The sequence below is a fragment of the Nannobrachium achirus genome (genome assembly GCF_963921795.1).
Source record: "Nannobrachium achirus genome assembly, chromosome: 4".
Lineage (NCBI taxonomy): Eukaryota > Metazoa > Chordata > Actinopteri > Myctophiformes > Myctophidae > Nannobrachium > Nannobrachium achirus.
This window is the reverse complement of record NC_137813.1, coordinates 45,195,138-45,222,430: the sequence shown is the minus strand read 5'-3', so window position 1 is coordinate 45,222,430 and position 27,293 is coordinate 45,195,138. Positions and strand designations below refer to the sequence as shown.

General features: G+C 42.0%; 1 protein-coding gene across 2 annotated transcripts; it reads right to left on the bottom strand.

The window, feature by feature from the left end:
- Positions 1 to 2,314: 2,314 nt before the first annotated feature.
- rdh8a (retinol dehydrogenase 8a) lies at positions 2,315 to 11,267 on the bottom strand. 2 transcript variants are annotated; one of them, XM_080723579.1, is made up of 6 exons: positions 10,888 to 11,267; positions 8,243 to 8,404; positions 5,637 to 5,816; positions 4,996 to 5,089; positions 3,812 to 3,995; positions 2,315 to 3,698 (listed from the first exon to the last, which is right to left on the bottom strand). In XM_080723579.1, exons 1-6 carry the CDS (start codon positions 10,991 to 10,993, stop codon positions 3,471 to 3,473), a joined length of 954 nt encoding a protein of 317 aa, XP_080579705.1. In that variant the 5' UTR covers positions 10,994 to 11,267; the 3' UTR covers positions 2,315 to 3,470. The 2 variants fall into 2 exon arrangements, with proteins under 2 accessions (XP_080579705.1, XP_080579706.1); XM_080723580.1 differs by lacking the exon at positions 5,637 to 5,816.
- Positions 11,268 to 27,293: the final 16,026 nt, after the last annotated feature.

The following is a 27,293-nucleotide window of genomic DNA, read 5'->3' as shown; positions in this document are numbered from 1 at the left end:
TTTGACCCCTTTGGATTCTTCAGCAGACCTCTAGCTCGGCCCATAGACATGCACGCAAAAACACATTCATACTTTCGCAGCATCGATGCATACTCAAGCGTAAATACAGGCACTGAGTCACACAGATCTGTAGGCCTTATCCGAGTAGACTGTGTGTGAGTCAGAGTTTATCTTCAATCTACAGCACATAGAATATTCAGTATGAGTATTCAAATAAAACCTGTTAGCTGTCAAACACTATTATTCCAGCCAGAATGAGCAGAAGTCTTATTCACAAAATACAAATTCACCCACATGAAATACATTATACTGTGTTGCTGATTTGTTGGATAATGGGAAAGATTGATTGTAGTCTCCTGCACACCTTTTGTCAGAGAAATTGTCCATATGGTGATATAGGCTACAAAAGGGATGGCATTATTGTATAAATTACAATAAAATGCAGCTATTTGGTAAATACAATATTTCAGCCCAGGTGCTCCCCTCAACTAACAAAATACTATGTCATGCTATCGCTATGATACAGGACAACTTCCATCACAATACTGCAGAAGGTACTCTCACACTGCGCTGAGTTCTGTGTGAAGTCACAATGAACCACTGCCCCCTGCTGGTGCGTAATGGATGTTGCAGGCAGAGAGGACATCACATGGGATCAAGTCTGTCTTTTCTTCAACATATCATCAACCGTTACATTTTCTATAAATGAATTTAATTAAAGAATGTTGCTTCTGTGTATAGGGCCATCCAGGTGTGTGTTGGTGAATAATCAGTCACTTACAATAAATAAATAAATAAATAAATACACTCCTGTCCACCCTGGCCTGAACCATGGCTTACTTATTTTTCCCTGCAGGCATCTGTGAAGTTAGCTAAACATTTAACATGCTCGCTAGCAAGGGGGAAATGTCTAAATGGTAAAGTTGAAAGTGATAGACAGGCATGGAAAAAGCGATGGGTCCTACCCGCCTGTTCATCAATGAAAAATGCTGCTGTCTTTAATATCTGTAACGAAGTTGGGGCTGCTTACTTTGTGAGAGAAGATGATGGCATGGCACAATGATGCATGATGGCTGGCAGCAGGCTGTGGCAGCACCTTCGATAGCCCCGTTTGGAACCTTTCCTTCCCGGGGTTGCAGATACACCTTCGAGCGTCCAGACTCAACAGGGTTGTGATGAATGGTGAGCCTGACACTGTCAACACGGATTATAAACCATAGCCTGCTACCGTGCTACGCATTCTTCAAGTGGGGGTCGATTCTGTTTGGAATGGATATAAAAAGAGTGGGCACTAAAGTGGGCATTGATTTATATTGGCTATTTTGTCCAAAATGTAAAAAAAAATATGGTCTGAAACCATTTAAAGTGTACATTATGTGCATGCACACTTTCAGACCTCACTAATGCATCGGTTTTTTTTTTAGTTTTATTGCGACCGACGCAGATGTCGTAGCTTTTGTCCTTCCTTCCTTCCTTCCTTGCGTCAGTACAGGAAGTGATGTCCCTCATCAAACACAGATATAAAGAGACAAGAGATAGTGATCTTTGACACTGTGTCATCAAAGATCAAACCTACTGTCACTGTGACATCACAGGTGATATCACAGGTGACTTTAAGTCTTGGACTTTTACTAAGGTGATCCAAGTCCATATATGGGTATCCTTTTTAATGCCCATATATGAAGATCCCTGATGTCATTGATATACTGTATATCACTGGCCAGATGGCAAAGGCATGGCCCATATCTGTGTGGCTGGGCCAGATAGGAATCTCCATGTATGGGCATAAAATATATTGTAGGCGGCTGTATATGGATACATATTATTATTAATAAAGGATAAAATAAAATAAAAGTCCATATATGGTCATTCCCAGAAAAAAAAAATATATATATAGACCTATCTTTCAACGTCTTTATGCCCAAAATGATTGGATAATTTTGTAGCAATTTGTAGAAATATTGGGCCTTAATTTGCGAAGTTCAAGCATGTTCTAATTCACTCTCCAATTATGTTTGAACATTTTGGGAAAAATAGCCCAGGTGGGTGCCCAGTCTGCCCACTTTTCCTTAGTGCCCACTGCCAAGTCTGCCCACTCTTCCTGATACCCTCTGTTTACACATTACATTGTGGGACTGGCAGTCCGATATTTTAAAATAAACATTTAATACAAAAAAAAAAAAAAAATTTGCCGGGCCAGGCAGCCTATTATTACTGTACATCAGTTCTGCCTGTTGCATACCACTGAGTGTAGGTTGTATTAATCCTGAAAGATACATTTCATCAAGCAATACTTAAAGACAACACAAACCTCTCAGAGAAAACCAGATTGTTTTGCTTTATTTCTACATTTCTTTTTACATTAAACTGAGACATATATCCTAGTATCTCATAAACATTCAAGAACCACAGACATTCAACTTAACAAATGATGCAGAAATATGATTCAACAGCAGATATGACCATGAGAACAACACTAAGTTTACAAATCAAGAGCACAGCACGATAATTAAGGCAGCTATATTCTTATTTGACTACGTCATATTATGTTTACCTCCTGCGACGCCTGAGTGTTTAGTTCAGTATGAGCTGTGCTGTTATGGTTTGTTAATGATCCTGTTTTTCTTTGTAACTGAGTTTCTTTTGTGCTTTGTTTTCTGTCCACAGGACTCATCATTTTCTCTGTGCATTGTCTCCGTAAAGACATAAGAGTAGACACATTTAACCACTTACATTCGGCTACACCCATACGGCTGAGGTAAGCCCTCAGCTCTATCATAATTTGTATGTCTGTGTGTTTGTGTGTTTGTGCGTGCATGTGTATGTTTGCATGAGGTCAGTCAGTATACAACATGTCTGACAAATAGGGATGGGACGATATGAACATTTCATATCACGATTACTGTGACAAGAGAAATCGCGATTTACGATATTATCGCGGTAATCATAATCCATTATCCTGGTGCAGAACATTTGTCAAAAAATAGCTGATCTACAAGCTCACAACACGTCGCAAGGCAACGCGTTGTGAGCTTGTAGATCGGCTATTTTTTGGCAAAGACATTTGATAGAGAGTGAAAAAAGACTACCAAGTACGTATATTATAAGTACCTTTTACCAATCATAGAGGGTTTAAATGGTACCAGATATGCAGCTCGGCTAATAAAAGATGAATTGATCCCAGTGCATGACGGAGGACAATATCACAATACATTAAATCTCCACGATACGATTATCGTGAGTGTTTTTTATCACGATAAGCGATATTATCGTTTATCGTCCCATCCCTACTGAAATATTTGTGCAATTGTGCATGTTGTGTGAAAGAGCTTATCGTGCTAGTGTCTCTGAACTACGAGGCCCCTGCAGCGCCTCTGATACCAGCTCTAGTCCTTATAGCCCACAACCCCAGCCACAGGATTTTGGAGTGCAGGCAGGAAGGTGGGAGAGCCGAACCCCCACTCCCCCCCTCAGTTGGGGGAGATGGTGCGTCTGCGCAGGCAGCTACATGTCAGGCACTTGAGGATGCTCATGGTGATGTGCATGAGAGGACCAAAGTTGAAGAGCAGGTTATAGAACGTGTTGACCGACAGGCCGCCCGTCTCGTCAGCGTACTTCAAGGCCACGATGGGAGTGTAGAGGCTGTTGGTTAGGTTCCTAAAGCGAGGGCTACTTGATTCAATAACCTTCTTGGTGCACTGGAGGAATGACAAGCACAAAAAAAAAGTATTTTTTAGATTGATTGGTGAATCTTTTGTGTAATGTAATGTCGTCGTAGGACCAAGTGTGCGTTTGGAATGTGTTCACTCACCTTGGCTATGTCCTCTGGTGTTTGACCCAAGGCTTCAAAAATATCTATGGAGGATGGCAGGTAAACATCTTTAAAGTAGCGAACTGTATCTGCGTCTGCGCCTGGATACTCCATCTTAGCCACATCTTCCATCATCTTGGTCTCAAACTCAGTATGCACTGGACCAGGTTCAATCATAGACAACCTATAGGGAGAGTGAGATTATAGTGCACATTATGTCAACAACAAGGGGTCCTAGGGGGTCCTCAGAGTCACTACAGGGGGTCCTCCAAATCTTTGTGCGATACCGTATAAACTCTTTTCCTCCTTTTATATATTAACCACTTGAACCCTAGCGTCCATATTCGGAGAACTTTAGCCAAAAATAGCAGATCTACAAGCTCACAACGCCTCGCAGCTTGTAGATTCTCTATTTTCGGCAAAGAGGTTTGGTGTAGAGCTGACCAAGTACAGAGTGAAAGGTCACGTTTATTAAAGATGGGGTGCCATGATTCACCCCCCAAAACATGATTATCAGGTATTATGATTATACTAGGAGGAAGATATTTTCCAAAAAAGTGTACAGAAAGCGTTAATATTACGTTTTTATGTGGCCACACCAACCAGTTCATTAAGTATGCCTGGTTGTGATGGTGGATTACCACCATACTGAAGTTAGCCACACACCCACAGTGTTGGGTGAATGGTAAAAGGGGAGGGGATGATTATATGATGTTTTTGGACCGGCACTTTTGACCCACAAGGTGGCAGCCTCGAGGAAGAAACCCAAAATACAAATGGAATACATAATTGCTCATAACAACCACACCAGAGGGTCTAATGAAATACTGTCAACCTCCTAGACACATGAAAACCAGAAAAAGTACAAAACTATGGAACCACCTCTTTAAGTATTGATGGTTCAAGTGGTTAAATATCTGAAAACACAAATTGACATGAAACCAAAATACACTGATGATTGTGCTGTCAAATGATGAAACTATATGGAATCTATGAAAAGGTGTGGGGGTCCCTGCTTCATCTCTCTCTCAACTAAGGGGTCCTTGGCCTGAAAACGTTTAAGACCCCTGGTCTACAAGGAACTAGCCTGGTAAACCATCCCGGACACGTGTATTCACATCATGTGTCTTCTCCAGACCGGTCTGGCGACTCTGGCCCCAAAAGCAAGATTTTCCCCAATTTACCGAATGTTAAACTTCATCAGTTGTACAGCCATGCTTTCACAGAATCCCTCCATGGCAAACTTAGAGGCAGTGTAGACATCATTGAATACGACACCTATACCCAGAACACAGAGAGCAACATGGATGTCACATTCACTTATTCAACCATTAACATCTCTGGAATACTCACATTATCTGGTAACAAGAAAAACAATCTACCAGTTAGCATTAAACATATATATGTTTCCGTATTGACTATTGAGATGTAGACCTGTATGATTGTTATTGACTAATTGAAGTCTGTGGCCTCTCAAGATTTATCGTAAACATCTAATCACACAAACCTTTGCACAGTTCTGACATAATCCATACGTAAATCACATAATGCATGTACACACATGGGACTGGGAGGGATTAGCCTATGGCACAATGGACCTATATTACAAAATCAAAGTGAGACTTCAGAATAACATTTTGGTGTAGTGTGGTATGTTTTGGGTGATTTTCAGATACCATTTTGAGAGGTTTTTAAAAGGGCAAAAAAGCTGACATAATCTTTTTTGTGAATTATTGGCAAGCAACAAGAAATGAAAATGCAATACTTCTCCGTTATCAAAGCTAAACATGATCTGTTATTGTGTGGTACTGTTCCCATTTCAAACCTTGAAGGCCCATGACGCTGCTCATGACTACGATATGTCCCGAGCGCTTCTTCTTCATGTCCGGCATAACCTCCTTGATCATGCGCACCACACCAAAGAAGTTTGTCTCAAACACCCTCTTCATCTCTTCTATGCTGATGCTCTCCACAGGCCCCAGCAAGCCAACTCCAGCATTGTTGACTGACAACACGCACATGCACGCGCACACACACACACACACACACACACACACACACACACACACACACACACACACACACACACACACACACACACACACACACACACAGAAATGTGAAACCTATTGTTGTTGCATTACTGCAATAAGTCCTCTTTGCTTATGAATGGTAAAGCCGATCATACAATGCCAGAGTTCAACTGGATTTCCGAGATTATGTAAAAGATTTTCAAATGCCTTTGCTAATGGCATTAGATGCTGCTGCCACCAGGTGTCAGTATATGACCAACGCCCACAGAGAGTTGTGATGTAACCAAAGCTCCGGTCTGTGGCAAACAAAACCTCTAGCTCTTGTGTAATTACACAGAGGGGAAAGAGAGTTAGGGGGGGTGGGGGGACATTAGGTACCAGGACCTCTATGAATAGAAACGTTATCCCCATTTTACCAGAGGTAAATACAAGTTGAAACAATGCACATCTCTTCATTGGGTATCAGGTTGAGGTAGTACACTGAAAATGGACTTTGTCTTTCCATCTCTTATTCTCACTTAAATCTTTATGAAGTGCAGATACAGACTGAGTTGCTTTTAAAATACCACAACCAGAGTAACCAGACACAACAGAAAGGCCATAGTCATTCAAAGCCAGACAATAGGCAAACTAAGCAAGTTTAGTTCTGCAGTCTTCCACTCACAGTGTAAATCTGTGGGTAGAAATGTCATCCAAATTTGAGAAAAATACAGGCTGAAACAATAGCCATCCGCTCATTTGGTACACAAGGTCATATAGTGAAAGCTGCCTTTTGTTCTCCCCTAAATCCTTGTCACAAGCAAATACTGTACATGCAAACATGCTTTTATACCTTCTATAGATGCACACGCACAGAGGGCATGTCAATTAAATTGACATGCTAATTAAATTCATCATTGACTGCACTTGTTTCTCTCCTTCTGTCAACTAATGTGGTGCTAGATTTGGGCACGTCCCTACCTGGGGACCACACAAGTAGTGAATGATGCAAGACCCTTACGGGCTCATGCTGAAAATAGCCGGGCTACAGACTCATAATACTCAACGTGTTGTGTTGCAACACCTTGTGAGCTTATAGGTCAGGTATCTTTGACATAAGTATATGTTGACATAACATATATACGTATTCCCCCCAAATAGGGAGGCTAGGGTTCATGTGGTTTGATTTGATTGATTGAATACTTTAACAGTTTGAAAAAAGCACAGATACAGTGTATACAATAAGGCTAAAAGGATAAGCCCTTACAGAAAAACAGTGGGTGGTTTCTTTTGGCAAAGCTAGAAGACTTGTCTAGGTCCAGTTGCAGATTGCAGAGAGCTCTTTTATGGTGGTTCTGAAGGAGGATAGGGAGTTGCACTTGCTGATGGCTTATGGTAGGGCATTCCATATTATGGTGGCATAATAGTAGAATTAATTCATCCCCATGTGTGTGCCGAATCTGGGGGGAATTAGATCAGTGGAGCTCGTTCTAGTGTTGTGCCTGTGGTCGTTTATCACTTTATTGAAGTAGTAGGTACATGGGCACTGTTCCCTTGAATATCTTGAAGAGCAGGCCCATTGGAAGGTGTGAGGTGACGGTCTACTAGTAAGTTGTCTGATTAGTTTGTTTTGAGAAGTCTGTGATTTTAGTGCCTTTGAGGTGCATGCATGCATAGTCAGAATGACATTGGATGAGTGCTAATGTCCTCAGTGCATTACAACCAAAGAGGAGATCCTGCCCAAAAGTCATATTATTTGGTTGACTTTCTCGATTACCTTTGTTGCCATTTCTATCACCGGAAAGATTGTTATCTAAGACAGTGGTTCTCAACCTGTGGGTCGGGACCCTCAGGGGGATCCCCAAATTGTTTGAGGGGGGGGGTCCCCAGATGGTCCACAAATTATGTTGGGGGGTCCCCAACAAACCAACATAAAGTTTAAGTGTATAGAGGATATATGCACATTTCTAAAGTTAAAATTTAAGGACTTTTTAATACCTCTAAAATGACAAATTAAACATTGGCCAAATAGTCAAATATTAGACATTTTGAAAATAGCCGACATGCGAGGCGTTGTGAGCATGTAGATCTGCTATTTTCACAATAGAATCGTGTTTATACAAATGTAATGCCTCTGATCGTAAAGTCTGTGGCCTAAGGGCCGATGCATACACCACTTTTAGAGCCAAATGTCTTCGGTTTCGAGTCACAAAATCTCGGCAGCACCGAACAGCCCTCCCCGAACCTCTGAATGATGTCATATTGTAGTTTAGACAGAGCCGAACCGAAATAAATTTATCTCTAAAAGTGGAGTATGCATCTGCCCTTACTGAGGTTCATTTTGGACCCAAAGGTAATGGATTCCGTTTCACCTACAGAAGGTGTAACGAATAACGATAAACGTGGGGGTCACACTCACTAAGGATATCAATGTGACGGTCCTTCACACTGCTGATGCACTTCTTCACGGACTCGTCACTGCATACGTCCAAGGGCAACAGTGTCAGCGTCTTCTCATACGTGTCACCAGCTGCCTCCACTAGCTTGTCCTTCTTCTTCAGGTCCCGCATGGTGGCGATTACTGGCAAGAGAGAGAGAGAGAGAGAGAGAGAGAGAGAGAGAGAGAGAGAGAGAGAGAGAGGAAGAGAGAAAGAGAGGAAGAGGAAGAGAGACAGACAGGTAGAGAGGAAGAGAGGAAGAGGAAGAGAGACACAGACATTGGATTACATTGACACACAGTAGGAAAAACAGCTCATTGGCCTTGGAGGTTGGGGTTCAATAGGCTACCCCAATAGTCCCTTTGACATATACTAGTGTCTGGTCCGGGGGGGGGGGGGGGGTCTGGAAGTGTTGGCTCCCACGTCTACTTCCTTTAGCATGGGATCGATACCATCTTCGGTTTTCTGATCTGGTCGGGAGTGGAAATAACTTTTGTAGTTTTTTTGTAATTTCATAGTCATCAGTCGGAAGGAACCCACCGGAAGTGCAAGAAATGATTACCCTAGTCTAAAATTGGTATAATCATAGCGTGAATACTAGCGAGAATAAACTAATAGATTTGCATTATGTGCAGAACAAAAACAATGCCAACTGAAACCAACTACCAGAACCAAGTTTTTTATTTTATTTTTTTCCTAAACCGGAGCACACGGCTCGGTTTAGAACGAATACCAGGCTTTCCCCCGTGGTGGAAAGTCTGGTGATGCAAGGTTAACTTCCTTACAGTAAGACAGTATGTGATAGACTGCATGTCTGGTGTAGTGTATGGTAACTTATGGTAGACACATCTTTCTTAACCCCCCTGACTCACTGATGATTAAGGAAACCAGCAGATGAGTTTCACTGAATCTATCATGCATCAGCACTCTGTCACAAGCAGAAAAGCACACACTTAAGCAAGCGAGCACACATCTCTAAATGACCATCCAGTCAGTTTGTAGAACGTAAAGTGAACCTTGTACGCTTGGCAACATTTAACCTACATACCGGGAGAAAACATATTAACCACAGGCAGCTGCAGGTTTTTATCAGCATGATCAGCACATTGTTGACAAGAAGACAGTTATGGGTTGTCCTCACACGGTGCTAATTTGTCTTATCTAATGGAGGCCAGAGGTACAGGGTTATTACATGTTGGTTATCAGTGGTGTAAACAACTACACTATAACTGTTACGTTAATTCTGAGAGTGTAACCAAATGGACCAGTGATGATCATTTTGGTTAGATTTGTACACTCTCAGAGTTACTAAATAGACAACAATGAGTCCACCTATTGTCCTTATCGGTTGAATCCACTTTCAACTGATTCTTTTCATAACATAAGGCACAAAACAAGCCAGAGACTGCTTTAAGAGAGCTAAGACAAGGTATGTGTCGCAACTTGTTCTATCAAGCTGGTGCAATCAAATTAACTATGTGCTGTGCATTAATAAGATCTTAATGATTAGAGAACAGGGTGTCCATGAAGCATCAAGGAGATTTATGTACTGGGAGAGACTTGAACAAGAGCTCCATTGTTCTAGTTCCTGCAGGAATTATTCTTGGGCAGCTTAAACATTCTTGAATGAACCACATTGCCTTGCATGTGCTGGGTTTTTGTGGTTTCTCTGAAGTTGGCACAGGATGCCACTGACTGCTAATTATTACTCTGGACAATGGCACTATTTAATCAGTATTTTTCTTTTTAATTTCTCCATGAAGTGGTCGAGTAGGCTAGAGGCTAGAGCAGATCACTCTACTTGTGCTCTGACGTTCTTTCCTGGAAAACCGGTCAGAGTTCAGTCTGTGTTATTCAACTCAAACCGCTGGGAGCAGTTAATCGCTTTTGTTGTTCGTCTATTTCACGGTAATGAATCCCCAGACCCCAGTTGCCCCAAAGAAAGGCAAAAATTAAACGTAACCCAAAGACTGACATTAATGACGGCATGTCTGTGGCTTGGAAGAGACGCACAAACGAACAATGTCACACTGACAGACCCAAACCCCGTTGAGCCCCGATGAAGACTTCAAACAGCCCTTGCTTTTAGAGTGAACCCTCGCTTGTACAGGTCTCAAACTTTGTGCCCCTTTCAACACTCGCTCCAGTGAGGGAAGCTCAGGGAACTATAGGCGCATTAGACACGGCACTAAACCGGAGCAGCGGTCTACAATTCTGTGCGATAAAGGGCTCTTTGTGCTTGAGAAGTCACTTGAAAGTGAACTTGCAGCCTCTTTTATGATCCCCGCCTGGCAAGCGGCATCCTCGCGGAGCCGTCGCCTACCCTGGAAAATGTGCTTTCACATTGAATCAAGAAAGACTGGGTCCTGGTCTGCACAAAAGGGTAGATTCGACAGGCTAACATTTCTATGGATGTAAAGACAAAACACACATTTGCTGTGAGCTAGACTGTCTTGCATGCATTGATCATGGACTGCTTTGATATTATAGTTTAGACTTTAAAACCAAATAGCTTGGATGCGGCACACGCCATAGAATAAAATGCTTACTTACAACTAGTCCAATCAAAGTAACAACGAAACAATTTAGGCTGGGCAGATATATAGAAGAAAAGCATAATATTTACCATGGTAGCGCTTCTTTTCATCTTTTGCCAGCGTGACGGCGATTCGTAACCCGATGCCGGAGGAACAACCGGTGATCAGCACAACTTTTTGTTCACTGTTCGCCATGATTCGTCCAGATTGGCCGTGAGTTTTTAGGCTACTGGTCCTCCTCGGCTCCGGATAGTTGTTGCTGCTGACGGAGACCAGATCACTGGACTTTAAAAACTAAAGCGGATCATGCAACCGCAGCGGCCATGTGAGCGTATAATTCAGTCACATGTCCAATCAATTTGTTTTGGTAAAAGACGTGGCATTTCGTATTCGTAAACACAGTCGCCAGCAGATTTGCACCCTGATAATAAGTGCCGCCTGCCCTGAAAATTAAGTTAATTCCTTAGTGTGTGTGTGTGTGTGTGTGTGTGTGTGTGTGTGTGTGTGCGTGCGCGCGCGCTGCGTGCGTGCGTGCATGCCTGCACGCGGGCGTGTGTCCGCGCGCCCCCGTACGTGTGTGTGTGTGTGTGTGTGTGTGTGTGCATAGATATATATCTATGTGTGTGTGTGTGTGTGTGCGCGCGCGTGTGCGTGCGTGCGTGTGCGCGCGCGTCCATATGTGTAAATATGTGAATGACCATTATGCAATCAGCTTAGGCTATTTACTAAACTGCAGCAAACAGAAAAGAACCCAAACAATCATAGGCCTACTACTTCTCTCTCTGTTGGCCTAGACCTAGACCTCTATACCTGGGCAGCTTAGGGCTAGGCTACTACTAGCCTACTAATAGGCAAATATTAATACTAATCATAATTACAATGGATGAGGGCATATTTAGCTCTAAAAGTAGGCTATGTAATTATATAAAGATAATCTGGAGCTTCAGAAGTCCTGGATCAGAACACCAGATAATTATTTTTGACAAACCTTTGAGACTGATGTAGTAGTAGAACTACGTGTATTGTATCCTAATGCGTTGCATTATACTGCCATCTGGTGGTCTTTTGAGATCAGTACAACACTTGATTGATTGAACGATTGATTGAAGACTTTATTGGTAGTTTGCATAGGAAATGTACAGTTTCATGAGTTCACTGAGTACAAGGTCAACTAAAAGGAGATCCTGTAAACTCTTCAGCTTATTTACACAAGAAACCTTTGTAAAACATAACTGTACGTGACTCATTTTGTGTAATATGACCAATGCCCCTAGCACTAAATTTACCTAGATATCCATTTTTATATTATTTATATTTAATTCATTTTAAACTGGAGTCTTCAGTTTTGTAATCATTTCTTATTCACTTTGCCATGAATGTGAGCCTATATGTTGTAATGTGTGATGTGTCATAGTGCAGGAGACAGAACCATACATCCAAGGGCCTGCTAGTCAATATTTTATTAATTGTTTGGCATTGCTGTATACAGATGTTACAAGGCTACACAATTCATTGAAAATCTGGATGATGTAATCGTTAAACCTGACAATTTGGCACCTTTTTTTCTACCTTGACCTCATTTCCTCACCAGTAGAACACAGAACTGTGTACAACCCATCTCCTCATCCATCAGGTTAACACATGAACAGTAAAACTAGGCTATACTTTCCCACCAATAATTATGATTAACAATCATGTTTGCAATATAAGAAAAATAATTGGGATTATCATTTTAGCCATAATCGTGCATCGCTAACCTAAATATGTGATGATGGTGACATTATTTTATTTTTGATTATCCTGTGCTCCTCAGAGCACAGGTCTCCACCAGGCTGGGTTGCCTACTCAGGGCCCACAAACTTTGGGAGACGGTTACTTGGAATGTGATCTGAAAAATCAAACGTTTACATCTTGATCACATTACCCCAGAGATAATGTTTACTGATTTGTGTGAGATTTGGACAAAATCTGTAGGAATACGAGCAAAGAGTGTGTTTTGAAGAAAACACAAAATGCTGGAAAATGTAATCTGGCACGAATGGCCAAAGTAAGTAAGTTATAGGCCAAAACATAAAATGGCCTGTTGTAGTGCCACCATGTGGCCGATGTGGAAAAAAATGGGGTGGAGGAGGTTCTTCTTGGCCTTCTGTGAGTGTAAGTGCCTTGGCCTTCTGAGAGTGTATCATTCCTGCAACCTTTGGCAACCAATTGTAGCCAATTGGAATTGAATATGAGAATGTGTTCAAAGTTTCTCGCCAATCGGTCCAGCTGTGCTTGTGGCATTTTGTACAAAAAAAGGCCCCAACCGCAAACTTTGAAAGCCCATCGGAGTCAATCAGAATGGAATCAGACAAACATCTTGATCACATCACTACATTCAGTCTTTATTTTCATCTTATTTTCATCTTTACAGAGATGTGGAGTCCCAATTTGGGCAAGTTTTTGACAAAACCAGTAGGAGTAGTAACATAATTGGCTTCATGGTGGCGTTATAACAAGCAAATGTGAAAAATGTGGAACTGAGGTTCTGCTCTGGCCTCCAGGGAATGTGCGACTGTTGTGCATGCAAGTTTCACGCTTATCGGTCAAACGGTGCCGGAGATTAGCTGTTCACAGACAAACACATATGGGCACACGGACGGACGGACCGATGGACGGGTGTCCCTGCTCACCCCAACACAAGCACACAGAAGCATTTATGCACCTATGCACACCCGGAAACACTTTTTTGGGGATTATCTCGACTCTCCCGCAGTTCAATAGACTGTGTGTCTCTTGCTAGGATGAACTGAGGGTTATTTATAGTTGTCATTTCTGACTCTGAAAGGAGAGATTCTCCCTCAGGGCAGCATTCTTCACTTATGAGTGGAATTCTGGTCCCTGCCACAAAGGGTCAGCCACTAACCATCAAGCTGGATGGACACAAGTTTAGCCTTGTTGTGAAAAATTCTACCACAAGCCTGTGAAAGGCACAAGACATATGGGAGAAACAAAGAACAGATAAGAAGAAATGATATAACTTTCTATCACTTATATCTCCTCTCATTAAATGAGTACATCATTTATAGCGCCTGTAAATACCAATAAATGGACAATTGTGTCCCAATGGAAAGACAAGAGAGAGATAAGATACTAACAGATTATAAGCATATTGCAAAAACAACTCAATCCAGGCAGTGTGTACTTCCTATTTTTGGGCTCTGTGGTGAATATTGCTTTAGTTGTTTTACATAAACTTCGTTCACACTTCATAATTTGCAGGCAATGTGGTGGCATAATCGATTTTTTGTGTCATTCGTTGACACATCGTGTGTCTGCAAAACGCCTGCATTCTACCTATAAACATTCCCCAGTGATAGTTTATAGTGGGGTCACTAATTTTGGCGTGTCCTGAGTGGTGGTCTGGGCAGATGTCATGGTGCTAAAGGGGCCAGAATAAGGGCAGGGGGTGTTTCCCCGTGTTCCTCCCCTCGTGTGCCTCAGGTGAAAGTGGACAGGTGTGTGTAGAGGAATACAACAATGAGGGGGGGACGGGGGGGCGGGGGGGGGAGTACGGATGGGCGGTGACGGGCGGCCAGTGCCGTCTAGCAGCCTCCCAGCTATTGCTGTGGAATCCGAGAGCAACGACACAAAAGGAGCAAAGAGAGAGTGGTGATAAATCAAGTCCACACATGTTTTCCCACACCACACGCTTTTCTATTTTCAGAGACCTGTATGATTTGATTTCCTCTACCCCCCCTCTCTTCATACACTATCTCAACTGTTTGTGTGCACATAGTTATCCATGAACAATACTCCCCCAATCCACCTGTCTGTCTGTCAATCTACAGAATCTATCTATCTATCTATACACCCATCTATCTATCTATACACCCATCTATCTATCTACACACCCATCCACCCATCCATCCATCCACCCATCCATCCTGTCACCTATCATGTAGACTCAATCTTTCTGGCCAGAGGATACAGCATCTGTTGTTGTCACCGCCCCTGCATGCCACTGACAAACCCAGGCTAATTGACAAATGTCTATGTACGGAGGACAAATCAACAAATGCTTTCTTGAGCAAGCTTTACTTTAGCACTGGCAAACATTCTTCTGCTATAGGTTTATGGGTTGTCTCACTTTAACAAATAACAGCCATTAATTGACCGTTTTGTTGATTTGTTTAAAAAAACGTTTAAACACCTGTAAAAGCATTATAATCGATGTACGCAGAAACATTTTATTAATTGAAATGGTAAGCATTATGGCAATGGCAATGGCATTGGACTGATGTGACTGGTTGTTCTGTGTGATCATCCTTGTATCCTTGTTCCTTGTATCAAGTCTCATTGAACACGATAGATAATAAAGTGTTATTTTTAACTCCAAAAGAGAAATTAACACTGAGGATTTTAGTGTACAGGCAGACTGTGTGGCCAAGGCTGCTGGAGGGCTGGGCTCTGGCTGTGTGAAAAAAAGCTCCAGAGGACTGGAATGTTTGCTGCAGGTCAGCAGTGGTGTGTTCCACTCTTTTGTGTGCAGTCTGCTGAGGAGGTGTGGAATGCAAACTTCATGAGAATAGAAGGGCGGAAGGGAAAGAAAGGGAAATAGAGGCTGGGGTATTGGGGAGAAAAAAGGCTTGAAAAGCAAGAGGCCGGGCCCGAAGAATGGGAGAGAAGGGAACTGGTGAAGAGAAGAGAGTTACAAGGGCACAGAAGCAGTGGGAGAGCATGGTTTATTCAGAGAGTGTTCTGAGACCCGCTGGCCCATGAGACTCTGCAAATGGAAGCGAGTTTAAACCAGCTATAGCTGGGCGTAATAGACTACACTACACAGACCATTCCGATGCACTCCACCATGAGTGGGGTGAGAAACATCTAAATGTCACTGGAGATGGTGACAAGACCACTAGGGAGTTCTTGGAAACATTATTCTCCAGTTACGGCCCATTATACCCCCCCCCCCCCCCCCCACACACACACACCCCCAGACAGGGGCTGACCTACTGGAGGATGTTACCCTGGGGTCAAGAAGACCAATGATGTGTTTGAATTCATGACATTCAAGAGTCAAGTCAAGTCAAATTTGTTTTATCTATCAATCACACTGTACAGTACAGTCAATGTACAAAAATAAATAAATATATATATATATATATATATATATATATATATATATATATAGGTCTATATATATATACAGTATATGCACATGCACGCACCATGCACACAAAAAACTGTAGGTAAGAAAACAAAACAGATCTGCATTTTTAGGCAAGATGGAGCAGTGAAAAGCAAATAAAGCCTAATGTACTGTAACAGTAGTACAATAGTAATACTACTGTATATCAACAGCTATAGTAGGCCTACATTTGCTCTCTAGTACACAGATGGTTTCCCAGGAGAGCGTGTCTTCACAGCACCTGTGGCAGCTTGTTGTAAATCCTTTGGCTGAATTACACTGTTATTATTGCATGTAATGTTATATGAATTTAACAGTAAGAGGCTTATAGAGCTACGAAGTTTGACGTCATTTACACATCTTACCTGGTTCCTGTTTCTCCCACCATTCTGAATTCCCAGAGACTTTTTTCATGTTGCGTCATATAAGAACTGTGTTCCAAACATAAACAAATGACCTCAGCGCTTTGACTCATATGGATATGAAGAATCAGCTGATGATGAGAAAACGCCTAATGTTAATGTCGCCAAATTAGTTACATTTTCACCAGAGAAGAGACTGTAGTGACTGCCTATCATAAACCATACAGAGCCACCTCCCCGACAATATGGCAGAGACCGTTTGTTTATTTTTGGACCACAATGCTGAGACGATTTTAAGATGACTCAATGTTATTCTCCATTGAGCCGGGGGATGGGTGACATCATGACTTTGTTGTTTGACTCTATAGTCTTAATGCTTTAGAGATATATGTAGTATACCTTTTGAATCACATTTTGATTTTGGCTTTACCTTCGGTGCCCCTTCAAACTCAAGCGACAATTTCAGACCCAAGGGAGAGGTCATATCACAATAAAAACAACACAATGAAGAATACAATACATAGACTTGCACCATGTTCAGTTTCGAACATACAGACAAGTGCGACAATGGTTCACAGAACTACGGAACAGACAGAACTACGTATACTAGGGTTAGTTAGGTAGATACCTTTATTATCCCAAGGGGGGAAATCAGTCGCCCAGAGGCAGCACAGCAGTGTAAGGATATTTACAAAGTTACAGAGAAGTATGAAAAGAATAAAAGAGAACAAAGTACAGTAAAGAGCTCAAAGGTTCCAAGTTATGACAGCAATGATGTAATTTACTGACTCGAATCCCTACACATAAATCTATACATAAGATTGCGTAGCACTGCAGAGCAGGTGGGTACCCCAACACTAACAAACATCTGGCTTGCACCAGAGCTTCTTGGAGCTTTCACACTCAATCAATGAACACAATGCAGGCATTTTAAACTGTCCTCTATCATTGAGGGTGGGGAACAGAGCGAGAGAGAAAGCTTAAAGTGCAGTTTGAGGGCAAGTTTATTTAGTTTATTTGCTTTGAGCAGTTTATTTAACAGGCATGGTCCTTGGATGTTAATTAGCTTAGTCTCCCCTCATCTCTAATTATTATAATTATCACCAGTCCGGTAACTCCCCTCAATGGTCTCCACTGCCTATTCAAGCAGAGTCTCTAGAGGGGACCTTTCCACCCACTTTCTCTTAGTCACGCCCCTCATTTGGCATTTTAGTTCCAAAGGAGTTTAGCAATCAGGCACGTGCACACATAGACTTCAAAGGGGGCTTGAGCCCCTGCCCTTTTATCCGTCTGTAAAAAGTGCCCTCTCAAGACCATGAATGCAGTTTTTACTATGGTGAAAGAATTGCAAATGCCCTCTTTCCATGCCATACCTGAATTGCAGCATTCAAGAAAATGACCAATGTCCAAACTCTCCTGAACTTGAATGCAACTTCTCACGTTGAAAGAATGATTGAAAATAGCCGACCTCCAAGCTCACAATGCGTCGCAGCACGACACGTTGAGCTTGGAGGTCTGCTATTTTCAATATTTTCACCAAAAGGCCCTTTTAGAAATGTCAGCCCCTGCCTCTCTAACATTCTCTGCACGTCCCTGTTAGCAATTTAAAGTGTGATGTAATTATGTCTGTTAATCTAGTTCTTAATCGAATTCTGATTCTACCTTTGACCAACTTCACCCTTCGCGAAGTTGCCATCCAGCTGCATCTGTCTGGTGGCCATAGTTCTGTTTATAGTCCACCCAAAAAATGAAGCCTTGAATTCATGGAGATTGTTTAGTTTTTGTCGCATTCCTAAGTCAATAACCCTAACCCTACTGGAGACTTTAGCATCTTTCCACTGGTCATCAAATTATTGGCTTAGGGGGTGCCCGCTGGCCTACTGGTCCAGGCGCATACCACATAGGCTCAGGGTAGCCTGACAGTGTGTTGCTGGTTCCTTTGCTGCGGGTCACTCCCCATCTCTCTCCCCATTTCCTGTCAGTCTAGCGTGTGTGTGTGTGTGTGCGCGTGTGTGTGTGTGTGTGTGTGTGTGTGTGTGTGTGTGTGTGCGCGCGTGTGTGTGTGTGTGTGTGCTGTGCTTGCGTGCACGTGCGTGTGCCTGAATGGCTGAGTTTATGAGGAAAGAGACAAACAGAGAGACATGCAAAGAGGTAGAAGGAGGTAGCAGTTGGTGGTGATGAAATACCAATAAGCATTATGTAATGTGCTCATTCTGCCCTGTGGTACTTCAGGTAGACTAGTCTGAATACCTCTGACAGGGTGGATTTATAGCATCAGCTGTAGCAGGAGGGCATCGTAGGACTCGTATGTAAAAATGCAGCTGCTTCCTGCCTGTGATATATAGAGCTAATTCCGCCAGCAGGCAATGAGAGTAATAATAATATTTCTGGTGTGTGTATGGCACGCACGTGTGTGTGTGTGTGTGTGTGTGTGTGTGTGTGTGTGTGTGTGTGTGTGTGTGTGTCTGTCTGTGTGTTTGAGTTTGTCAGTGCCTCCCTCAGTGCAGGGAGGGAGGGTCATTTAGAGGAGCTGTCATGGGCCAGACGTTTACCAGCCTCTGACACTTTAACCTACATTTGCCCTCACACGCAAAAGTATGTTTTTGTTTAGTGACTGATTTTCTCCCTTTATAGTTTCACACTCAATCAGCTGCGGATGTCATTTTTATTGAAATGTTTTGCAGTCAGTCACTGACAAAAGGCACGTTTACGCAATAGTGTTTTTTAGCCAATCAATAACATCAGTGTAAACCACCAAGTGTTCCTTTTCGTGTGTCATCGATTGGAGACACATGTCAGCCACTTGTTCAGTCTCTCCACATGGAGAAAAAACTACTTAACTCTGAGAGTGTAAAAATAAAAATGTACCTAAACTGTAAAATTCTGATTGTTAATTCAGCTCAGAGAGTGTACAAACTGACCTACACTTTAATTCTGAGAATAAAAATGTACCCTTACCATTTTTAGAATCTCTGAGTTAAGTTAACGCTCAGGATCTTTAGTGTACTGTAGCTACTGTACTGTATCTCCAGACTCCATCCATAATGAATTTTACGTGATAATGAAGTGTGCTAATAGCTCAACAGATGCATTCCGCCACACCGATAATGACTTGCATACACAAGCACCCCAATCATGACATAACATTATGTGTCATATTCTTGGTAATAAAAACCATTATAGCCACACAACAACCTAAATCATCTCAACATGGAAACAGATCATTACAGTGTTATGTTCTTGAGAGGAGCGACATTTCCCCAAGTTATCGCAAATGACCAAATTGCACCATTGGGCATAGCCTATGAAGTGTGCCCAGTTTGGTTGGGAAAGGTGTTTTGACTATCTTATGATGACTGCATAAAAGAAAGAAGACTGCTTTGAAGAGTTTCCCTTTTTAAACACTCATAAATCATATTTCTTGGCAAGCTCAAAGAGTTAGTGGCCTCATCCCTGTGAGACTTCACATGCATACTTCTCACCACTCTCTGCCTGTTGTCCTGTTCTGGCATGTTCCTCAACCAAAGGAGCGAATCGGAGGCAGGCTCCGTTTAAAGCCCCTCTCAGGGTCCTTAATCCTAAACCCTAGCTCAAAAGCAGGGGCGTCACATGGAGTGGGACTGAGTTACTAGGGCCCAAGGTGGAGGGTAGTGTATACCTGTACACCCCCTGGCATACGCTGGGGCCTGGGGGTAGCATGCCACAGGGACTTACCCCCCAGTCCAACCCATAATGCTGAGTGCCAAGCAGGGAGGCACTGGGTCCCATTTTTCACAGTCTTTGGTATACCCGACCAGGGATTGAACCTCGACCTCCCCGATTTTATACTTTAGCTATTGAAAAATAGCGTGCAAATCTTTGACTATAATGTATTTTTTAAGCGAACATTTGTAACTCAAATGTTGCTTCTAGGTTGTCCCTGGAACTAAATATTTTGAGATGGGGGTCCGTGGCCAAATACATATCATTTTGGTATTGGTACCCCTGATATTTCAAAAAAATCTAAGATTTTCAAAAATAGCAGATCTACAAGCTCACAGCGCTGCACTCGCTGTGAGCTTGTAATAATGCGTTCCCAGTCTAAATTGGTTAAACCCCCTCCCCCTATGAAGAACATTCATGGGGGGCCCGCAGTGAATCATTGTACCCAGGGCCCAGAATTTGGTGTGACACCCCTGGTCACAAGCTCCTCTCACGTATTAATATCACAGATAATGTTTCGCTGCAATCGCATAGGGTGATGGGCTGACATTGAGGTGATGACAGAATACATCTACAAACCTTCCACCCCCTCTGTGATTAAACAATCAGACATCTCCATATTAAAGGGGAAAAGCCCAGAGTTAAATTTAAAACGTTACAATTGTCAAAAAGGGAGGAATGGCAGTACCCAATTTCAAAGATTATTTTTATGCAGCCCAAATTATACCCTTAACTAATGTATTGTCACTGCGGGCAGAAACCTTGTATCTCCAAGTTTCAAATTTGTATGTTTTTTCATAATTGAAAGCCCTGTTAAATCATACAAAAGTGTCCCACAAAAAGTAGTGAAAATAGCAGATCTACAAGCACACTGTGTGCTTCTAGATCGGCTATTTTCACCACTTTAACTAGTTTTTAAAACAATAATAAAGGAACGGGTTTGGACATACAAGGTTTCCACCCGACAGCGACGATATGCAACCTAATGTTTCAAGCCAGATGGAAAAAATATTGTACTCGGTTATGAAGGATCCCCCCAATGGATGCGATGTTGGTTCATCGAAGTCTAGGAAGAGCTTTAGAAAATGCAACACATTCATGGATTAAAACTCAATTAAAGATTTGGAAGATGGTAAAAGATGAATATAAACTGGATGATAAGATACAAATAATTCAGTCATGTGCTTATGATCCAGATTTTAAACCAAACACAAGACATTGTTTTCCTTTGTACACACTTTGTTTTGTATTTGTTGATGATATGTATTATTGTGTTATATGATAATACATTTAATACATAGGGGACCACAATGGAAACAAGTCCCCAGGACTTTTTTGTGGGTTCTTTTTGTATTAGCCTGAATCTCTGATTGTACCTCATGCTGTTTACATTTCTGACTATAAAGTATTCAATCAATCAATCAGTCAATTCTATTCAGAAACTGGACAGTTTAAGAGTTTTGAAAATCTGAGGAAAGAATTGATATTGATACAACATTGATATTTAGATTTGTATACAGTAGATATTTACAGATTCACAAACACTTTATATCAGAACAGACTTTGATGAACCAATATTGAGAATATCTATGTGTGCATACCGGAACAATTAGAAAAGGGTGTTATTTCTTGATTTTATGGCAGCTTCATGACAAAACTATGGTAACATAATACAGAAACGTGCGGCTTGGCAGAGTTTCATAGATCAATAAATAAAATGTTTGGTGCAGATTTGCCCTTGGATTTTTCTATTCTATTTCTATTGTTTTTTGTGACAGACAGGGAGATCTGATGAATACCTATTTGGTGTTCTGATATCTCCCTATAGAAAAGTCTTTACACGGCATTGGTTGCTTCTCGGGGAGTCGGGGACCCCACCATAAAAGAAGGGATAGATGTAGTAAATTATATCTACAGTATGTTATGGAGCAGATTACTTTCTCTCTCAGGCTACAGAAAGAGGGGTTTATTAAGTTTTGGTCTTATTGGGTTAAATATGTAATGCTTTATGTCTTATGCCAGTTTTAGTAGAGGCAAGGATTGAGTTACTAAAATAATGTCAGCTATTTTAATTAATTCTCATGTATTTGTATGCGTAGGCCTATACTATATTGTATTTCACCTTTTATGTACAGTACACACTTTGTATCCTTCCCAATTTGGACAATGGATGTCCTTAAATAAAGAATATATATTAAAGAAATGAATTCTCCATCATCAAGAACCCACAGTCTGTTACAAATAGAAATATATTTGTCCATGTGTACTTTATGCTGCTACATAACCATATGAGGAACACCCAGTTCTGATGGTAAAAATGAACATAATACAAATTAAATATATTAATACATTAACGTGATTTGTGCGAATGAGAGCAAGAGAGACGTAAGAGAACAAACGAGACAGATATGAGAAAGAGTATGATTTAGTGCAAGAGAGAGGGAGGGGGGGAGAGAGAGAGAGAGAGAGAGAGAGAGAGCACAGCATTACACAACCTTGTGTAATGTCTAGCAAAGTTTGGGAAATATCCATCCCTTATAGACTTAAGTTAATCTGCAATTCTTCCCACACTAATCCAGTGAATAAATATCAAAACACAGCTGGAATAGTTTTTCGGTACTGTTCATGTTTTGTAAATGTTACCAGTGTGCACATAGATATCTGTCTGTTTTGATGATTCATTACCACCACACAGAAACATGAAATATCTGGTGTCATCTTTCTCCCCCTTTCTTGTTTTTTCAGTTGCATTTACTGTATATGGTAGCCTATTAATCTCAGCAACACCAACTCACGACGGCCAAAGACAGATTTTGTTCGGCGGTTCCCGACATTCGGTCATGTTTGAAGTCACCATTATTACAGAAATATATACTGCATGCTATGCTGAACGTAATCCACTTAGTGTCATCTTTTCAAAATGCATATTTACCGTACAGTTTGTGTTTATATGCTTATTTCGCAATACCTATTGCGCAATCCTCAGTAGAGCCAATGTGTCATTATCATCATCAAAGTCTCAGGTTACAAGAGGGAAGGGGGGGGTCAGCTGCACAGGGAGAGGGAGAGAGAGAGATAGAGAGAGAGAGAGAGAGAGAGAGAGAGAGAGATGTACAGTACAGTACAGTACAGTACAGTACAGTACAGTACAGTAGAGTAGAGTACAGTACAGTAAGATACAGTACAGTACAGTACAGTACAGTACAGTACAGTAGAGTAGAGTACAGTACAGTAAGATACAGTAGATTACAGTACAGTAAGATACAGTAGATTACAGTACAGTAAGATACAGTACAGCAAGGTACAGTAGAGTACAGCAAAGTACAGTACAATACGGTACAGCAAAGTACAGTAGAGTACAGCAAAGTACAGTACAAGTACAGCAAAGTACAGTAAGGTAAAGTAGAGTACAGTTGAGTACATTAAAGTACAGTACAGTAAGGTGTAGTAAGGTACAGTAGAGTACATTAAAGTACAGTACAGTAAGGTATAGTAAGGTACAGTAGAGTACATTAAAGTACAGTACAGTAAGGTACAGTAGAGTACATTAAAGTACAGTACACTAAGGTACAGTAGAGTACAGTAAAGTACAGTACAGTACAGTAAGTGGATGGATGGATGAATGTGGATGGATGGTTGGATGGATGGATGGATGTGGATGGATGAATGTGGATGGATGGATGGATGTGGATGGATGGATGGATGTGGATGGATGGATGGATGGATGGATGGATGGATGCATGTATGGATGGATGGATGCATGGATGTGGACGGATGGATGGATGGATGGATGTGGACGGATGGATGGATGGATGTGGATGGATGGATGGATGTGGATGGATGGATGGATGGATGTGGATGGATGGATGGATGTGGACGGATGGATGGATGGATGTGGATGGATGGATGGATGTGGATGGATGGATGGATGGATGTGGATGGATGGATGGATGGATGGATGGATGTGGATGGATGGATGGATGGATGGATGGATGGATGTGGATGGATGGATGGATGGATGTGGATGGGTGGATGGATTGTGGATGGATGGATGGATGTGGATGGATGGATGGATGGATGTGGATGGATGGATGGATGTGGATGGATGGATGGATGGATGTGGATGGATGGATGGATGTGGATGGATGTGGATGGATGGATGTGGATGGATGGATGGATGGATGGATGTGGATGGATGGATGTGGATGGATGGATGGATGGATGGATGTGGATGGATGGATGGATGTGGATGGATGGATGCATGGATGTGGATGGATGCATGTATGTGATGGATGGATGGATGCATGGATGGATGGATGTGGATGGATGTGGATGGATGGATGGATGGATGTGGATGGATGGATGGATGTGGATGGATGGATGGATGGATGTGGATGGATGGATGTGGATGGATGGATGTGGATGGATGGATGGATGGAGGGATGGATGTGGATGGATGGATGGATGGATGGATGGATGGATGTGGATGGATGGATGGATGTGGATGGATGGATGTGGATGGATGGATGGATGGATGGATGTGGATGGATGGATGGATGGATGTGGATGGAAGGATGCATGGATGGATGGATGTGGATGGATGGATGCATGGATGGATGTGGATGGATGCATGTATGTGGATGGATGGATGGATGGATGGATGGATGTGGATGGATAGATGGATGGATGGATGGATGGATGGATGGATGTGGATGGATGGATGTGGATGGATGGATGGATGGATGCGTGGATGGATGGATGGATGGATGGATGGATGTGGATGGATGGATGGATGCGTGGATGGATGGATGTGGATGGATGGATGGATGGATGGATGGATGTGGACGGATGGATGTGGGTGGATGGATGTGGGTGGATCACTGCTGCAACGTAGCTGTGAGCGCCTGCGAAGCAGGCGCGATCTCTAGATGTGAGCGGCCCGAAGGGCCGCGAACCTCTAGTTATTTCAATTTAAGAAATGAAAATTAATGCATCTTGTTTTCATCATTTCCCAGAATGCTTTCTGAATCCCTCGTTGGCTAATTAATAGGGACAAATTGACTGCATGAGACAAATGCCTTGAATTTGCTTTTAATTGGAATGTTCTCTTCGAGTACAGTAATGTAAACGTACGGTATGTGCTTATGTCTTAGGCTTGATCGATGGCTCTGTGTGTGTTGCAACCTAAGACAGGGTGCAGTCAAGTCCGTTCTATGTCAGCACTTGGATATCCATCCAGGTGCTAAGCACCGTCTTTGCTGGTCAGAAATAACTAAATGTAAGCCATTTACCATGAGAGGGAGTGGTTGTTGGCTGATTCACCACCGTTTCAGGGGTTGTGCCACGAGCCGCAGGCGACCCACGACCTCGAATGGTAAATTGCTTTTCTACCACCTTTTCCATATAAATGAAAGAAAATGCAGTTGTAACTTGCAAGGATCTTTAGTTACAATCATTAATTGTTTCAGTGGGTGGGGTCCATGAGCCAACTCAAGGTTGTTTGCCTATTTACCACTGTTTTAAACCAATCAGAATCCAGTATTTGAACATGTGACTAGAAAAAGTGGTAGAAATTCATATTTACACCTTCAACCCTAGCTTTGAAAAGAGCAAAAGAATCTATGAGATAATCTTGATTTGATGATGGATAACATCTCTGCATATGGGTTCACACAGTGACAGTAAAATACTCAGTGATAATGTATCATATGCATTTATCCATATGTGTTACAAAGAGAGTGTACTTAACCAAATGGACCCTGACACGTCTATTTGGATACCTTTGTTCACTCTCAGAGTTATACCCTCGTCATTCTACAGACATGATATTGTTTTGTGGATGGAGAGAAATCTTCACTTTGTGCGGGTCCAGGGATAAAGACATAGGCCTACTGTAGTACTGTTGTATACATAGCACATACTCTGCAAGTATTTCTCACCCAGGGCTCAGACTACCCACTGGAGTCTTAGTAACTATCTGCTAAAAGCTGCTAGGAATGTGGCCCTGACTAAGGGGAGTTATAAGCCGGTACTGGGAAGGGAGAGGGTGGGAGGTCAGGGGTCTCTTGTTTACCTAGAGGATCAACCTTAATCTGTCCAGTTATCTGGGTGTTTCTATAGAATTGTTTTCCAATCTCTCACTCCCATAACCCTCCCTGTCATGCAAGTGTGTCCGTTGTTTGGGTTTCTATGGCCGAATCCAGCACGCACATCTTCTCCAGCGTGTCCTTGAATTAAAACCTTGATTCGTTCCACATGATGCAATGCACAACATGCTCAGGGTTGGCTGGGAGAAGGATGTATAATTTCTGTTAATTTAAATTCCACAAGATGAACTTGATTTGAGGATGGAGATATGGAAATATTCAGTCTATACTGTAAATCCACTGTGTTAGATTAACCATTTGAAACTCCCCTAACCCTAACCCTAACCCTTAGTATCATTTTAAACTTGAAGTACAAAGTTATTTTCAGTCAGTTCTAACCAAAATGGCTATTATCTCAACGTTTTCCTCGCAACATAATCACTAAAAAAAAATCAAAGGTAACCAAATGGTCCCTTGACTACATTTGTACACTTGTGGAGTTAAATTAACACTCAGGGTTTTACAGTGCAGGTAGTTTTAATAAATCCCATTCAAACCAGGAAAGCATCTGTGTCATTTTAGAATATAGTCTTGGCTATACTCAAAAATAGCAGATGTACCGGTACAAGCTCACAGCGTGTCACTTTGTGCTGCGTTTGCGAGCTTGTACATCTGCTATTTTTGAACATTTTTGAAAGATCTTGGAAGCAGTAACTGGTTTAGAAGGCATTTGTAGAGTCAACTCTACAACGCTAGAGGACAACGCTGAGGAAGAGAAGACCTGTTTGGTTGAAACGCTGTCCGCCTGTTTCTGTCCGTGAGAGGTAAATAAAAGCATGTGAAAAGGACATTCATTGTGTGCTGGCCATTTCCTCACTTTCATGACATTATTGAGCCGTGCACCTTGAGGCTTTCATTTACAGTAATCTGGAGTGTGACGGGCCTTCTGCTTTGCAGGCATTTCCCTCAATTTGTAGAATCAGCCTCAGGTCTTAACGGATCAAACCGAGACCTGGTGAGAGACGATGAGAGGGCAGAATCAGTTCATAAAAGAGGTGATTCTGAGTTGTCAACGGATGTTTCTCACTTTCTTGTCGGAGCACTTCTCCTCTTAGCAGATAGGGTTAGTCTCATCCTCTCCAAGTGTACTCAGGGACTTCACTTCCCCCCGACCT

What these genes read in the sequence shown, in the direction of transcription:
- rdh8a (XM_080723579.1), bottom strand. Translation starts at nt 10,993, where the DNA reads ATGGCGAACAGTGAACAAAAAGTTGTGCTGATCACCGGTTGTTCCTCC. An exon ending in TGAAAAGAAGCGCTACCATG is followed by an intron (nt 8,405 to 10,887) that starts GTAAATATTATG and finishes CTCTCTTGCCAG; the next exon opens with TAATCGCCACCATGCGGGAC. An exon ending in CTGATGAAGTTTAACATTCG is followed by an intron (nt 3,996 to 4,995) that starts GTAAATTGGGGA and finishes CTCTCCCTATAG; the next exon opens with GTTGTCTATGATTGAACCTG.